The 18017-nt window shown below is 36.1% G+C and overlaps 2 protein-coding genes across 2 annotated transcripts; both read left to right on the top strand.

The window, feature by feature from the left end:
- The first annotated feature begins 128 nt into the window (after nucleotides 1–128).
- LOC123695975 (arginine-glutamic acid dipeptide repeats protein) lies at nucleotides 129–7541 on the top strand. The gene has a single exon (XM_045641933.1). The coding sequence runs from the start codon at nucleotides 496–498 to the stop codon at nucleotides 5998–6000; it is 5505 nt and encodes a 1834-aa protein (XP_045497889.1). The 5' UTR covers nucleotides 129–495; the 3' UTR covers nucleotides 6001–7541.
- Nucleotides 7542–7652: 111 nt separating this feature from the next.
- Nucleotides 7653–16384, top strand: LOC123695976. Its single transcript, XM_045641934.1, has 13 exons — nucleotides 7653–8417; nucleotides 8868–9026; nucleotides 9143–9258; nucleotides 9402–9546; nucleotides 10784–11005; nucleotides 12033–12165; nucleotides 12525–12637; nucleotides 13015–13215; nucleotides 13726–13912; nucleotides 14161–14276; nucleotides 14579–14761; nucleotides 15334–15438; nucleotides 16205–16384. The coding sequence occupies exons 1-13, from the start codon at nucleotides 8349–8351 to the stop codon at nucleotides 16301–16303; spliced, it is 1848 nt and encodes a 615-aa protein (XP_045497890.1). The 5' UTR covers nucleotides 7653–8348; the 3' UTR covers nucleotides 16304–16384.
- The last annotated feature ends 1633 nt before the right edge of the window (nucleotides 16385–18017 follow it).

Raw genomic sequence — 18017 nt, 5'->3', positions numbered from 1 at the left:
TTCAGTAGTAAAATCGTTATCAAAATTAATTTACACAAAAATATTAAACACAATATGCGGTATACGGAACGTATTGCAAAAAATATCCTGTCGTGGTGGCCATTTTATAGAGATTGGCTTGTCTATGGTGAAATCCAAAGAAAGGTGAAGCTAAACAAAAGGGTAGCATGTAGATAACATTTATTAAATTAATAGTAAATTACAATATAAAAGTAACTTAATGCATGTTATTATACGTCGCAATTAAGTGAGTTTAAGTGTTTTAACATACGCTGTTCCATACAAGTCCTTAATATGAAGTACAATGCATCGTGTAATGGTGGCCATTAAAAGAAATAATTATGAATATTGGCATACTAAATATCAAATAAAAACTCAAAGTTATTGTGTTCAGTGTCTATAGTGCATTTATATAAGTAACGACTGAACAATATGTAAACAAACGGATTGCTTGTGTACGAGTGTTTTGAATCGAGTGTAAATAGTGAGTTTACGATGGCCCAGAATCAAGGGGAGATTCAGGTGACACAGAATCAACCCGTTAATAAAGATAAGGATATATATGCTTGCCTGCCCGATATACGTACAAATGGTCCCTTGGGACCAGATGAACCATGCCCAGGTGGTGAAGAACTACGATGGTTGCCAGCTCAGGCTACTGACCGGGATTTGGTTATGTATTTAAGAGCTGCACGTTCAATGGCTGCATTTGCCGGTATGTGTGACGGCGGTTCCCCTGACGATGGCTGTGTAGCTGCAAGCCGTGATGATACAACAATAAATGCTCTCGACGTTTTACACGACTCTGGTTATGACCCAGGTCGTGCTTTACAAGCTCTTGTAAAATGCCCTGTGCCAAAAGGGATTGAGAAGAAGTGGTCAGAAGAAGAGACAAAACGATTTGTGAAAGGTATAAGGCAATTTGGTAAGAACTTTTTTAAAATCAAAAAAGATTTATTACCTCACAAAGACACTGCAGAGTTAGTGGAGTTTTATTATTTATGGAAAAAGACACCAGGTGCTAGTAGTAACCGGCCACATAGAAGAAGAAGACAAGCATTACGGCGAGTGCGCAATACAAGAAACTCTCGTGCTGGGACCCCTAAAGAACAAACACCTGAGGCAACACCTACAACGCCTGATACTAATGGTTCGCGACCTTCACCAAATCCAAAAGAGGCTGGTGAAATGAGTTCAGTTACCGAAGATGAAAACTCTGAAGATGATAGTGATTCAAGGGATGCAGGAGATCTAGCTAAAGCTGATAATGGAAGAAGTGGAGATAATCCTGATGATTCACCAAGTAGGATGAGGACCAGAAATAAATCAAAAGAGCAAACAACGCCAACGATTAAAAAGGCACAAGAAGAAAGTGACAATGACACCAAGGCTAAGAAACCTACAAAACCAAATACACAAAGTACAAACACAAACAACAATAATGATAAAGTTCCCTCATCTCCAGTTAGTAAAGACACTAAGAAGAAAGTGGCAAATGGTAAAGTTGTTGTTGTTGATGCATCAAAGGTAAAGAAACGCCTGCCTGATGATAGTAAAATAGAAGGCATAATGGATGGTGATGTACAAATGAAGAAAAAGAAAGCAGCTGAACCACCAGAAAGCCCATCAGAAAGTCTAACAAATGATAGTTTTCCAGCCATGGATGAAACTGAAACCCCGGAGCCTGAACCTGAAGCTTGCGACTATAGTATTAATAAGACTGATAAAGAAAATATAGAACAAAATAAGGAACCAGAGTTGGAACAATCTACTAAGCCCGTTGAACCCCAAATTAAAGTCGAAACCAATGTTGAACCAATAATTAAGACAGAAAAGGATCCATTACCTCCTGTTTTCAAAGTAAATGCAGAAAAAGATAATAGAGCTGTATTAGACTTGAAAACAGATGCAACAGCAACTAAACCTCATGAAAATATTGATCCCCGGTCATTTACAGTGTTTCCTAAGACTGAACTTATTATACCTAAAGTTACTCCAATGACAACAGAGGCTATGGAAAAAATAAAGATTAAAGAAGAGATAGATACTGATGATCAGTCTATGAATTTACAAAAAGATGAATTCCAAAAAGATCCATTGGCTCAAAATTACCCAGCACATTCAATCAACCAAGTAAATAAACCACTTATTATGGAACACACTAACTTTTTTGTAAAAGACAGCCATATATATAATCCTAAATTAAGCCATAGCATTAAAATAGAAGGTGTTCCTAATCCAATCTTTAATCCTGTTAATATTAAGGATAATAATTCAATAATAAGGAATGCTAAAGATTATTCAAACAATGTGCCTCCATTCCCATACACATCAAATATTAACTTTTCGAATGATGCGAATAAACATAATCCATTAATAAATCCCTTGAAAACTGTGATTAAATTAGAACCGAGAGATGAGGCAAGTGAAATGAAAAATCAGAATACACCAGAGATATTTACTGCTACAATATCATCAGCTAACAAAGTTGACTCTCCAAATACTCCAAGATTGGAATCTTTACAAAGAATCAGTCCATCCCCTACAAGTGTGCGTGGATCATCTCCACCCCACATGGAACATCCACCTGCAACTAATACTGAACCTATTTCTCCTGCAAATACTCAAGAAATGAAATCACAAGAATCAGATGTAGATGATAAGCAACCAACTGATTTGAAAACTCAACCAATGCCAAAAGCCGATAATCAAAATACTAACATTAGACCACCAATATTCCCTGCACCAGTTAGACCTGAAAATCTTGGAATTAGACCAACTGAAATACCAAATATACCTGTATCAGGACATAGCATGCCTCCACCCCCTCTCAGCCAGCCCTCAATTTCAGGGCTGTTGCCGCCAGGACCTTTAATATCTGTAAGCGGTGGAGGATCGAACATTGGTCCTTATGGATTCATGCCATCCTCATTATATGGTCACAGTGGTCATCCAGGTTTGGAAAAACCAAGTTCATTACCACCACTAATGCAACAGGTGCCTCCTTCACATAGCATTTCTAGTGGAAATATAATGCAGTCTCAATCCAATCAAAATGATCCATCAATGCCACAAGACTTGAAGATAAAACAAGAAGTTCCAGATAATATGCCTGCCAATCTCTCAACTCAAAGTGTTTCTGATCCTCTACAGTCATTGAAAGAAGTGAAAGTTCCAGGATATCCAATTGGAAGTTCAATAGCACAGCATTTGAGCTCTGAAAGGGACAGAGAATCAATATCAAGTGTTGAAAATAGTAGTAGACCTCCAAGTCAACCTACAAATGAAAATTCAAATATGCCAAGTGCTTTCCTCGGACCTAGAATAGAAAGCATTAAGAAAGAGCCAGATTTCCTGCACCAACCTCACATAACTCCAGTATCTACAAGTCAAAGCAGTGGAATGGATACATCAAGTACTATTCCTCCTGTCAAAAGCCCTCATACTCCAACACCTATTAAAAGTCAATCAAGTCACAATGGGACCCCAAGTCATCCACATCCTTCATCTACCACTTCTCCGTTCTCAAGACATCTCACCAGTCCGTCACAGCCCAGACAAATTTCAGCATCTCCTGTACAACCAAATACTCCTGTTTCTCATTCAGCTCTAAATTTGATGAATCCGACTCCATTATCAATTCCTTCTACAATGGCAGGTCCTGTATTACACTCAAGTCAACAGCACGGCCCTCCACCACCACATCCTTTTGCGTCGCATCTACATCATCCACATCATCCATTGCTTCATCCATCTTCAATATTTCAGCTTTCTGCAGCCGCTGCAGCACATGCTATGCATCCTTACTATTCTCACCCTCATCCTGGTTATTCAATGCCATATCCATATCCTTATGGTCCATTGCCTCAGCCACATCCGATACCTCCAATGCATCCATCGTCAAGTACACCTGGTAGACATGATCCTTCAAAACCATCTACCATAGAATCTACTACCATGCTTAGTGCTCATCATAGTACAAGTTCTTCTGTTACGACAAGATCTTTGAGAGAAATATCTGAAACTACAGAGGATCCAAGGAATCCGAATTCAACAACCGAGCGACATCAATTGCATGAAACTACTATGACGCATCATCATTCAACAAGTCACCACAGCGCTGTTCACACGAGTACGGAAAAACAGCCTAGTCATGTTGGCGGTGGGACAAATCATACCCTCTCTATATCACACTCAACATCAAGCAGTTCCTCCCAATCCATACAGCATAAGATAAATACACAACAGAAATCCAGTTCTCACTCAAGTTCTCCGCATCACCTATCAGCAAGTGTATCGCAGACAACCAGCTCTTCGGCGAGCGTTAATGTATCAAATAATCATACGCATCACCATTCGCATCATTTGGCTCATCACCCCGAAAGACTCTCTCCCGCAGATTCTATGCTACTTCGACATCATCCAAAGATGATGCCTGGAAATCCCAATCATCTTATGATACAACCACCATCAATGGGTCATCCCATGAGTTTGGCCTTACCTCCAGGCCCGGGTCCAAGTTCTATTGAAAGTTTACGATTACACGCTCAAGCTGCAGCTGGATTACAGGCTTCTCACGGTAGATCTGGGTCGCCTCATCAACTTCCACCTGGACATCCACATTTACGTGGACCACCTCGGCCAATACCTGATGATAATCCTGAATTGAAGTTAGAAACACAATCACAACCTGAAGAGGAAGAAATTCCAAGTCCGGCACATATTCCGCATGGACCTAGTCCTGAACCGAAAATTGAAGACACGGAATGTCATCGATCGCAATCTGCAATATTCTTAAGACATTGGAATCGTGGTGATTACAATTCATGTACTCGCACAGACCTTATATTCAAACCAGTGCCAGAATCTAAACTTGCACGTAAACGGGAGGAACGTTTGAGGAAACAAGCAGAAAGAGATCGAGAGGAAAGAGAAAAAATAGCTCAACAAGCACACAGAAAAATAGCTACACCAGAAAAGCCAGATACGAAACCGCCGTCAAGAGGTGCTATCGAAACAATAACATCTCCGTACTTTCCAAGGCCGCCCGGATATCCCGATTCACCATCTTTACGACAGCTTTCCGATTACGCTAGGCCACACGCTGGCTTTAGTCCAGGAAACCTGCCTCGTCATTGTATGGATCCAATGCTTCAATACCAATTAAGCTCTATGTACGGCGCTGCTGGAGCCCGTGAGCGCCTCGAACTGGAGCATCTTGAACGAGAAAAGAGAGATAGAGAAATAAGAGAATTAAGAGAAAGAGAGTTGAATGATAGACTGAAAGAGGAACTGCTCAAAAATAACGTAGGACCGCGTGCTCTAGATCCACATTGGTTGGAAATGCATCGTAGGTATGGAATGCCACCGCCGCCACCCCAAGGTGCTATACCAGTACAATTTGGTTTATACCCACCTGGGCACGGCCCGGGAGGGCTTTCGCAGTTGGAGCGTGAACGACTAGAGAGATTAGGTATTCCTCCGGCAGGTGCAGGAGGTCCACCCCAGTCGGTGCCTGTTTCTGGTGCACCCTCTCATCACCCACATCATCCACACCCTGGAGTTGCCGCGGCGCAATTAGAAGCGGCTGAAAGATTAGCGCTTGCCGCCGACCCTATGGTGCGTTTACAAATGGCGGGAATAAATCCTGAATACCACGCGCACACCCACGCTCACACACATGCGCACTCTCACACCCATTTACACCTACATCCTGGACAACAAGCTGCAGCGCAAGCCCAGCAGGATGCATTAAGTTTAGGACTCGGAGGTAGTGCTCCATATCGACCACTGCCTCATCCAGATTTGCTCGGGAGACCTTATGCCGAGCAGCTAGCTCAACAGGCGGCAGCTCATGAGCAGCTCCAACGACAGCTGTTGTTGGAGAGAGAAAGAGGATTTCTTCACCCGGCGCATCACGAAGACTTCCTTCGCCAGCAAAGGGAACGGGAATTGAAAGTGCGGGCGCTAGAAGAAGCTGCCAGAGCTTCGCGTCCGTAGTACGCCGCGCGCCCTAAGCCCGACAATGACGTAGTCTTGATCGAGTAAAGGACGCCCCCACAGACGCTATAGCCTTGTAAAATATATAAATTGAAGTGTTCACGCGATAGTGCTACGAGATTGAGGACCGAACTATTTTATTTTATACGTGTGACGACATCTGTAATTTATATACATAACTATTTAAGTTTTTATAATACTTTTATAGCATGGCCGTATATTACGCTTGTAATCCATGCTCAAATTTATTTCTTAACTACTAGTCATAATTAAATTTTATTTGTAGAGGATGAAACAATGAGTCACACAGTGTGGTTTTAGTTTAAATTATTAATGTTTTGTATGTTTTAGTAATAACAAACATTTTATGGGTGCTGGATAGCATTCATGTGAATGGCCACATGATTAGTGTTTATGTAAAAATTAATAATCTCAACGCTTTTATGTTCATGACATAATAATTATCTATATTTAACTGAAATTGTAAAATAAGTCTATTAGGGTTTCCGCTGTTTATCATTGACTAAAATAAATTGACTTTTTGTTAATACCTCCTACTTATATTGTTAGTTTATAAACAATAATTTATATTTACATATCAATTTGTACAATACTACGAAAATTGATTTGATTTTTAAAGAGGATGTTAAAACAGTTTACGAAAGGTACAACTTCACGATACTTGAGTATTATTGAAGTTGATATTATATTATTTAATTAATTATTTTAGTTTGCAACATGTTAAGTTGTTGGTGCAAAGTTTATTGACTGGAATGTAGAAAAATATTACTATGAATTTGTAAAGCTATGTCTTTTGCGTACAGCTCTATACAACAATATACATTTTCTCAACACATAAAATTATAAGCAAGTAAATCCCAGTATCTAACGATATATGTGTAAATTATTATTATATTATATATTTTAAGTTGTAATAAAGTTTGGAGTTAAAGCGAAATTTTTATTGAGTACAAAAATTTGTATGATACAATTTTACATACCGATACGAACAATTAGATGCAATAATACATTAATTAGTTACTTATGCCGAATTAACATTTTAAATATCAACTACTTATGTTCAGTGTACACAGTGTAATATTTGCAATATATACGCTTAGTGTGTACTAAGCCTAAGAAGTTTTATAGGGGCAGTAAATATTTATTAACTATTGGTTCTATTTTAAATTTAAGACTTGTAATTCTCACCCATTGTACACATTGAAATAATTCTAATGCACTACATTGTAAAATAAACCCATTTGTAACAAATTATAGAACTGTAGAGTTTAATAATTGAAAATTATAGATTATCATAGATGTAATAAATTAAAAATGTCGCTTAGTAGGTATTATGTTCATAATGCCATAGTTACTTTCTGATATTTAAAAGAGAAATGAGTATTATTTTTAGATACAAATTATATCTTTAATTAAGAAGTTGCGTGTCGATTTAACGTCATTTATTTAGACAATAAGGTTAAATGGATGTCTTAGTGCTTTTGTGTAAATTTTTTGAATAATATATGTGGAAAAATTCATTTTTTCGTTTCTCTTTACACCTTAGATAATGTCTAGCCTTAACTGTAAACATAGTCGTGTTTTTTGCCAACCTGTTATTTGATAGGTTTTCCATTAATTGACGTTTTATGAAGATTTTCTACCTAAATGTAGCTTGTGATATGTTTTTTTTGATATTGCTGCAACGAGGCAATCTGTTAGAAAACAATTGGCCCTCATATTGTTTGGAACTCCGTCCGGGAAGATGATATCGTTTCAAGGGGCTCGTCCAGCGACTCCACCCTTGTAATCCATTGTTAAAAGCTTGTAATATTTTTTTTATGTGAACCTATTGATTATTTTTTAGTAAATGTATTGCCATTTAAAATACCTAGATAGGTACATTATGTATTTAATCAATCATCATAATAAAACGTAACTATAAACGGTGAAAAGGTGGTGAAAACTGAAAAGATATACCTAATGCCTAGGCACTTAAAAAAATGGCTAGACAAACAAAAGAACTTTTACCACATAATTTAATTTTTGTATTCAAACAGTATACTATTACTACTACTACCTACTATTTAAAATATTGTTCATATTGCTCATTAACGAATGTACCCACAGGCCACAAACGTACCTAATGCGAAGCAAAGCTAGAGCTTTCATGATTCTATAAAAAAGCTGTAAAAATAGATAATGCAAAAGGAAATTAAAATACAAAAAAAGAATATTGAATGTCTATTGTCCCAATTTGATAGAAGACGTAACGTAAGAATGTATCTAGGCGATAGTTTAATCAATAATCATTGAATAATGTATAATCATAAGTGCTAAACAAGAAGATGGGGTTAACGAGTCAAACCGGATTATTAGCCAGCTCTCCGCAGAAGTCAAGTTTATTTAAAGAAAAGGTAAGTAAAATAATGCATATCAGCTTGTGGCTTCACTCTAGCTCGCTGAGTTGTCCATACTCTTGCATGTCTGCACATTTCACCCGCTGCAAGTTTTGATTTTATGCTTCGATAAAACGTAAAAAAGACAGTTTCTTTCGTTTTTATTACTTATGTTAGTAAAAGATATGTGAACATTAATTGTCATGTGTAAATAAATAAAAAAGCAGCTTTTGTCCTGAATTACTTCCTGTCGGGGTTATCAAAATATAGTTAGATCTTAAACTACCTACCATTTAGAATAATTATTTTAAGTGGTAGGTAAGGTAACTCGTAAGTATTGTTTTAACGATAGCTATGGATTAAATAAATATGACTACAAAACATAAACGAGATTACTTCGCGCGCTTTTTGTATTAAGCCTTAGGAAGATCATATTATACCTTTAATCCTTATTCTTCTATATTATAGAGTACAATAGAGCTAAGATGCGAAGTGTCACCGGCTCCCTTCATGCTACGGCCTTACGCAGGGCTGTACAACCCATTCTCCCAAGCTTGCTCTGTGCTATGCAACCATCCAGCAGACACCACGACGAAGGAATTCGTTAAACGGGCTAAAGACGCCTGGGTAAGTTTTAAACAAAGTAGGTATCTACTTACTCAACTTCGTAAAAAGGAGTGTAATGTTTTCAGTGTTCACGTATAATTAGAACTTTGTAAAACTAACGGTTTCATACTTTATAGGTATTGGAGGGAAAATCTCACTACTTTCAAGAAGATCTGTCCAAGTTTCAGGATCAGATTGATAAAGAAAAAAATAGAACTCCCCATGACATTGTTACTGAAGATATGTTTAGAAGGTATGCATTAGTTAGGTAAAACATAAAATGGGGTTTCTAATTTCTATTAAAATAAAAATCATTTGTATGTTGCGTTTTATGTTTCTGCACCAATTATAGTGTCGCTATTTATATTTAATAATCGTACCTAAAATAAATTCCAGATACACAGAAACAGACTCCCGTCCACTCACTCCCGCACCGACCCTTGCCAGTGGAAAGTCGCGAGGTTCCAGACGATGTCTCACGCCGGACCAGCCACGTCAGAAAACTACAATAGTCTTAGATCTACGGAGAAGTCATAGCCAGGTAGAATGCTTATAGCTATAAAATACATTATTCGAATATGCGTTTTATAATTTACTAGCTTTCCGCCGGCGGCTCCGCCCGCGGTTTCAAAGAAAATCGCGCATAGTTCCCGTTCCCGTGGAATTTCCGGGATAAAACCTATCCTATATTACTCGTGGATAATGTAGCTTTCGAATGGTGAAAGAATTTTTAAAATCGGTCCAGTAGTTTATGAGCCTATTCATTACAATCAAACAAACAAACAAACAAAGTTTTCCTCTTTATAATATTAGTGTAGATGAATTACTAGCTGTGCCGCGCGATTTCACCCGCGTGGCTACGCTCCTATTGGTCTTAGCGAGATTATATATATATATATATATTACTATATATCGCCTATATTACTCGTGGATAATGTAGCTTACGAATGGTGAAAGAATTTTTAAAATCGGTCCAGTAGTTTATGAGCCTATTCATTACAATCAAACAAACAAACAAAGTTTTCCTCTTTATAATATTAGTGTTTACTAGCTTCCGCCCGCGACTCCGTCCGCGCGGATGTCGGTCTTCGCGTGGATGGTTATTTCTCCATTTTGAGTACCTCTGTCAATAACATCTTATAAATATCTATTGGACCCAATTCCCAAATACGGCTAGGCCTATAATAATACGCAACGTGTGTTCGCGGTTCTACGGAACAACGTCTATGGATAAAACTGAAAAATTAAGATTAATTTTTTTCTACGTAGGTATTTTTCCAGGATAAAAAGTATCCTATTTTACGCCCAGGATAATAAGGTATAATTATACCAAGTTTCATCGAAATCGAACCGCTAGTTTTCACGTGATGCCTTCACATACAGACAGACAGACAGACAGACAGACAAAAATTTTTTTAATCACATATTTGGGTTTGGTATCGATCCAGTAACACCCCCTGCTATTTATTTTTTCAATATTTTCAATGTACAGAATTGACCCTTCTACAGATATATTATATGTATAGATAAAACGAAAATTCGACCGAAATTATTGTTAAAATGAAACACATTTGAAATTTGAGTTTAGTATTTAAATTAAATCGCACTATTATAAAGCAATAGTTGGATATGACTTGTTACTTGTAAAAATGTGTTAATTGCAGATCATGAATTAATTTTTAATTATTGAAATGTACATATGCATATATAATCTTACCATGCCTAAGCTTGCATAGCAGGCTTTCCTTTCGAATTATTTTACCGATTTATTTTTTTAGGAAACCCTTTACTACCACGGGTATACGACATCCGAAATGACAGTCGCACAGACAACAAGCGCAACAAACGAACGGTCGACGTTACCATCTCTCAACCTGTCAGAAGCAACCCACACTCGACTGATAAAGGGGCAATGTGAACAGTTACCACCATTGGCATCACCACTGGTATTAGCGAAGCGTGTTCTTAAAGAGCCAGTCAGCGTTCGCACTGTCAAGAAGGTATGTTTAAATAAATAGTAGGTAGATATAGATCGTTAGTAGTTGGTGTAGTGGCCAAAATGTTCATTTCCTGATGAGTACATAATAAACAAAAATGGAAGTTAGCGATATGAACATCGCTATCCGAAACGATTTGCAAATATATCTCCGCATTCAATTTCAAGTCTTATAATATTATAGAATGTAAATCATTAGTTCCATTACTTTAACCGTTTCAATTGATTTACAGAAAGTAGTACTAGACGATTACAGTATAAAGTTGTTAATAATCGATTATCAGCACCTTCAAAGGTAACTAGACCGTGAACAAAATATTATTTCATACTTGATAAGTGGTAATCGATACATTGACGCACATGCTAACAAGTTAACGATTTCAACTTAGTTTATTGTTAACACAACAGTTGATAAACATGTTCCCATTTTTGATATCGAAATCAAAATTGCTCCAAATAAAAAGACCGAAAGAGCAAAAGAGTAAAGAAAAAAGTGTTGTAATTTCGTACGATAAATTAACGACGCGTAAATCGAAACGTATAAAGCGGAAATTGCTGAAGATACCGCCAATTATAGCGTCTAATTGTGATTGCTCATTAATGCATGTAACACGCATAGTTGTGAACTATGCACCGAAAAACAGGAAGCGTGACGCTTCCAACATAGTCCTATCTATGACATGGGGTACTGACCAAAAGAAACGCATAAGACTTCCCAGTGTCAAGACTAAAGAACAAACAACAAAAACAAAAAATGTTAAGAGAAAAGAATGCTATAATAGCGAAGAATTCTTCTTGAAACTAGAGGTGAATAATATTTTGTCGAGAGTAGAATTCATAAATTTTTTTAGGACAGAAAAATAATATGCAACATTGTAGTGTCATTATTTTAATGTGCAAATGATACGTAATTTGTTGGCGTTACTGATCTTATCGTCTTGGCCTCTGAGTGACACCTTTTTTAGTCAATTGTTATGAACGTTCCACCTATTTAATCGTTGCGTTATAAAATGCTTAATTTTGTATTTCAGAACCAGCTCAAGGCATTGAATTTGGGAAAGACACCGAGAAATAAAAAGAACGATGGTCCAGCGTCACAACGCTCGAAGAGTGACAAGGATCTGGAGAATACTCCAGACGAATTGGTCCCTATGGATGATAGTGGTGACATTTTACTTTTTATTTTTTCTAAAAATACGAGGTCAAAAAATCCTTGTTTCTCTGATCGAATTAGAATCTAATTTGAATTTGAATTTAAATTTAGATTTATTACAGTGCTAATCTGAGTAATAAATTACCTAATATTATTCAAAATCGAGATCGGACAGATAACGAACTAACATCATCACTTTAATGTGGCCCAAATCTTACATTATGAACTTATTGATAATGTACCAGAGTGCATATTGAGAATCAGGCAATTCATAAATAAAACAAAGGTTTTCTAAATATGCTTTATTAAAATAAAATAAAAACTCTCCTGAACTATTCTAACAAAGATTTCCAAAGATAGTTCCTTTCAGGTACAATGGAAATGCGTAGACGTGGTAAGAGACGTCGTAAAGGGCGCGGTGGTAGCGATCGTCTCACCTCCGCGGGACTGGCTGCACAAGCTCAACAGGACCCTGAAACACAGGTTAGTATTTATTAAAAGTTATAAATTATAGTCTATAATATACAGGAGAAAGATATAGGTACGTGAAAAAAAAATCCCATTGAAAAGATCGTATTTGTGGAACTTTTTCTATAACATAAGTTACGGGCAATTAGCAAAGTGTGTTCTTATAACTTTATAATTATCATTAATTATTATTATTAAGCATTTAATTGATTATTTTGGTCTCGTTTTAATAAAATTATAAGATATACTGACTTTACCTACTAGGAAAAGATTTTCTTGGTAATTTTAAAAATATTTCATGAAATAAATATCATCGTTCGAGCTCGAAAAAAAAAATACGATGCAAATGATGATTTACTAGCATAATAACTAAAAGTTTATTTATTTCGAAGATTGCAGGCATTGGAACGGATTCCCAAAACCCCAGTTCGCGTGCCTCCATTGCTCCAACGAATGATGGTGATATAATTATTCCTCCTATCGTCAAAACTAGCGTCGCTAAGAAAACTGACTCTTTCCTAGATGATGACATTTTGAAGTACTTACACAGGGAAGTTGATGAAGAAGCTATAGAGACTGAATTTGATACAAAGGTAGGCATATTTGTTACAGTTTATGAAATTTTATGAATATAAAAATTCAAATATAAATATACCTATTTGATTTTTATGTGTGATTGAATGTGGTGAAATAATTTTGACAGTGAATTTAAGGTACTTATATATACCTAAGTTTTTCGCCTTTTCCAATAAGACTCACATTATAAAAATTCTATGTAAATTGAAATATCGAACCTATCCAATCAAATCTGTATTACTATGCCACATGTATCTGGTTTATTACTCACTAGCGATCCGCTCCGGCTTCGCCCGTGGTACATATTTCGCAATAAAAAGTAGCCTTTGTTCTTTCTCAGGGTATAAAGATTGTCTGTGCCAAATTTCATCAAAATCGGTCCAGTAGTTTATGAGCCTATTCATTACAATCAGACAAACAAAGTTTTCCCATTTATGATATTAGTGTAGATAATGCCCGAAATTTTATGAAAAATATCACTTTAATAATTCGGTCTTGCCATAAAAAAAATACGTTTATTTTCCCAGCGTCGATATGTCCTACAAGAAGCGCTTCGAACTCGACCAGACCGTCCACACGGTCTGGAGATGCAGACCCTCCTCAAGGAGATGCGGATACCAGCTGTCAGTCTGGGAGACTGGTTGCACATACCCAGGGTGTTTTCCAGGAAGAACGCTATATTCGGTCTGCCGATCGATTCGAATGATTTAGAATGTATGGTTTATGTATAATTTATTTGATGCAAGATAATTTAAGATTTTAATAGTTCGTGTATGAGTATTTATTCTTATCTTCTTCGAACATCTTTTCGCGGTGTTAAGGTTTGTCAAACGAAATTTATCTATTGCCCAACATTAAAAAAAAAAATGTTTGTCATGTTTGTTGTTTATTACAAAACTTCAAGAGTTTATTTCTTTATGTCTGTTATGGTTATTTTTATGTTTCTTTTCTTATTATTTTAGCTCTTACACCGATGATTTATGCAGCAAGGTTTGTGACGATAAAAAAATCGAAGCAGCTGCTATATCTTACAGTGTTAAGGAAATTTAGACCGAATGGTTACAGGATGCCAATTAAGGTGAGAAATAAATTTAAAATTGGCAGTGGCGCCACGAGACAAGGTACAAGTTACATTTTGCAAGGCCACACACGAGGTGACACACACATAACACATGACACGCGTGACACACTTCGCACATAATACACGTGACACACGACACACGTGACACTCGACACACGTGACACACTAAAAACGTGGCACGTGACACACAGTTCCTTCCTTTTAGAGATATTAACTGTTAACTACCAAAATATTCATTATTTTGAAAATACAATGAAGGCTTATCAGGGATATTGAAAATGTGTAATCTTTCTTTGTAGGATATACAAGAAGGCCTCACATTAATGATGGGTGGTGTACTCACAAGTGAACAAGCAAATCAATTTCAAACTATCACGGAATGGGATTGTTACAAAGAGGAGGAAAATAACTCTGATGATATTAAACTAACGTTGCTAGATACTGGTTATAGAAAACAGAGCGGCGGTGGAGACGCGGGGGAGGTATGAATTTCAAACGAATGTCACATTCGAATTAAGATTTTTTTTATTTGGAAATTGTATGTAACGCGGTATAGTAAGGAAATTTAGTATAGAGAAATATTCGAAATAAGTTTAATTTATAGAGTTCGTCATGAAGCGGATGTAATTATTTTTATATATTTTACTTGAATATATTGTTCCACGTGACGCGACGGTCACTTTTGAAAATACGCAGATAGTTCTCCTTACCTCTAAGATCACATAATTCTAACATCCGTGATCCGATTTCAATTTAAATTAACATCCGAAATCAGTAATCACATGCATTTATATTTATTGAAGTGAAACTTCTTTATCGGGGTTGGAAAAAAATTTAGTGTAACATTTTTTCGATTTGCGTTACGCGCCATCCCTACCACGCGTGATTCGATGTAATTTCTGTAAAGTTGCATAACATAAATTATTTTTTGAAAAATAAGGCCATAAAGAAATTTCACTTCTTACGTGTGTACACTAGTACACACACACATTTTTATTATATACGTTTTATTACTTTTATAAATTTTGTATTAATTTATAAATTTTCTTCATAGGTCGACTTGGACAGTATTAAATTCAAAACTTGGTGTGGTCTATGCGCTATTTGCGAAAGGATGTATGGACGATTTCCGCCAAGAGAAAAGGATTCTCCCGATGGGGTAATTTATTTTATGTTAATTTTATATGCACTAGGCTCAGATCAACTAAAAAACATTTTTTTTAGCTAATCTGCCTACGGGAGAACAAAAGCTTTTTAGCATTGTAGTTATTTCATTAATTTTATCAAATATTTTTACTCCCAACTTTTGTTAGGTCGAGATGTACAAATAACACAATCTTTGTATTGCCATCCTTTTGAATTTCATTCATTTGTATAGTAGAGCCATTTTAATAGGCAACATTTGACAGTTCAACAAAATTCAACAACGTAACCTAGTAACGACGACATAGAATAACATGATATTTCGTTTTGTTAGAACATTTGCTTAACTTTTTTCAATTACGATTACATATTTATAATAATAATGACCGATACAAGTAATTTTAAGATTTCATTTTACTGATAAACCATCCTAAACATAATAAACAATTTCTGAATTGAAGAACTGACGTCGCTACAATTTTGTGTCAATAGACCTTTTTTCTTTTTAAATACTAGAGACGTTACTCTAAAAATCGAAATCTGACATCTAGAATCGAATGCATTGATTACTTGATTAAAAATCATCATAAATTAATAAATTCGATTGACAAATGTTTCAAATCCGTATCGATTAATACACTTTAATCGATGTTTTTAAGCAGGTTCATTGAGCAGGTTACCTCTCTTCGAAGATAAAATTGATAGACGTCAAATGTTACCTATAATAATACTCGACTATAGCATATTTCTTTTTAAAAAAACAATTTTATTATCTTTTACAGATAGAACTCAGTGACTTCTCAATGGTTGAAACAAAAATCGTCACCCTGAAAGTTCACAGTGGGCTCGCAGAGATTCTCAACGCGATACGGACAAGATAATATTATATAGTTTTATTTTAGTTCGTTTTTAAATAAAGATATTTAGCATTTTATATTGTTAATTATACATAGGTTTTGTAAAGAGAAATAAATTATTTTTATAATTATTTACCTTTTGTGTTTCATTTTATTTCCTGACACTTCCCTCGATACTTCCTACAAATGTGAGGATATACATTATACATAGTAACATATATATTACGCTTTCGATAAAATTTGATAGGTATCTTGCTAAATTAAATCTTCGAGTAATGTGGTAACATGTAGGCTAGATACACAGCTAGATACCTTTAAAGTTTTATACAAATTTTGACGCGGGAAATATCCACTATTTGGGCGTTTTTCCATTACCCGGCCCGGCACCGGCACGGCAACGGCATGGTCGGGGACCGGTACCGGCACCGGGACTTCGTTTTTCCTATGCAGTGGTACTTGTAAATGACTTTTTCTTACAATCCTAATCTTGGCGTTACTATCAGTACAAAAAGTAGCATTAGTCTGTCCATATTTGTACATCAGCTACGTGCCAGTAAAAGTCACATCAAAATCGGTCCAGCCATTCCAGAGATTAAACGGAACAGACACAAAAAAAAGCTATTTTCTTATAACTATGTCATGTATATGTCGTGGTCATATCGTAGATTTGATCATTTCATGATATGAGTGGCCATTTCACGAAATGGTCGCATATCGTGAAATGGCCAACATAGTTTGATCAGATCGTTAAATCGTCAACGTTTCACGATTTGTTCATCCACATTTGGCCAGATCGTATAAAATATAAAGAGTCCATAAAATATTAAAAAAATTCAGAATAACTATATTCTAAAAACTTGTTTAATGTCATTTAAGTTAGTGCCGCGGCAGCGGCCGGCGAATGCCAGAAGCGAATCGTTTCTGCAATAGAAAACAGTTAGGTTAGGTTAGGTTAGACTTTGACAAACAACGCACGAGCCGAGCGAGCAAAGCGAGCGTGCCGCGGCAGCGGCCGGCGAGTGCCAGAAGCGGATCGCTTTTTAAAAAACAAACAATTATAATAATATAGTAGTTAGTAGGTTCTTAAATTATTTTATTTAAGTCGCATTTTTTCTTAAATTGTACATATAAGATAATATCCACATTTTCCATAGTACTCGTACCTCTTCGTCGTAAATTCTTTGCTATGACTTTCTTCATAATATTGTTATTAAACGAATTATGAAGTTTTTAACTGCGAATAATTTAATTTTCGCCAGCGGCCGCCATCTTATCACATAAACACAGAGCTTGCAGCGCCTCTACCAACGATTAATGTAACTATTTTACGATATGATCAAATAATTTTGATCATTTCATGAAAAAACCGTGCGTTAATTGGCCATATCGTGAAACGATTTCTTATCATTGATCTGCCCAAACCACATCATGATGTGGCCAAACTAAATTGGCCATTTCATGATATGCGACCATTTCGTGAAATGGCCACTCATATCATGAAATGATCAAATCTACGATATGACCACGACATATACATTTAATAAAAAGCGGTTATATTTTTATTGTACAAACGACACTAAAATTTTAATTGTTATATTGGTATAGAATCTATACTAATATTATGAAGCTGAAGAGTTTGTTTGTTTGTTTGAACGCGCTAATCTCGGGAACTACTGGTCCGATTTGAAAAATTATTTCGGTGTTAGATAGCCCATTTATCGAGTAAGGCTATAGGCAT

The sequence above is a fragment of the Colias croceus genome, chromosome 12 (genome assembly GCF_905220415.1).
Source record: "Colias croceus chromosome 12, ilColCroc2.1".
NCBI classification, from domain to species: domain Eukaryota; kingdom Metazoa; phylum Arthropoda; class Insecta; order Lepidoptera; family Pieridae; genus Colias; species Colias croceus.
This window is presented reverse-complemented; position numbering and strand designations above follow the sequence as displayed.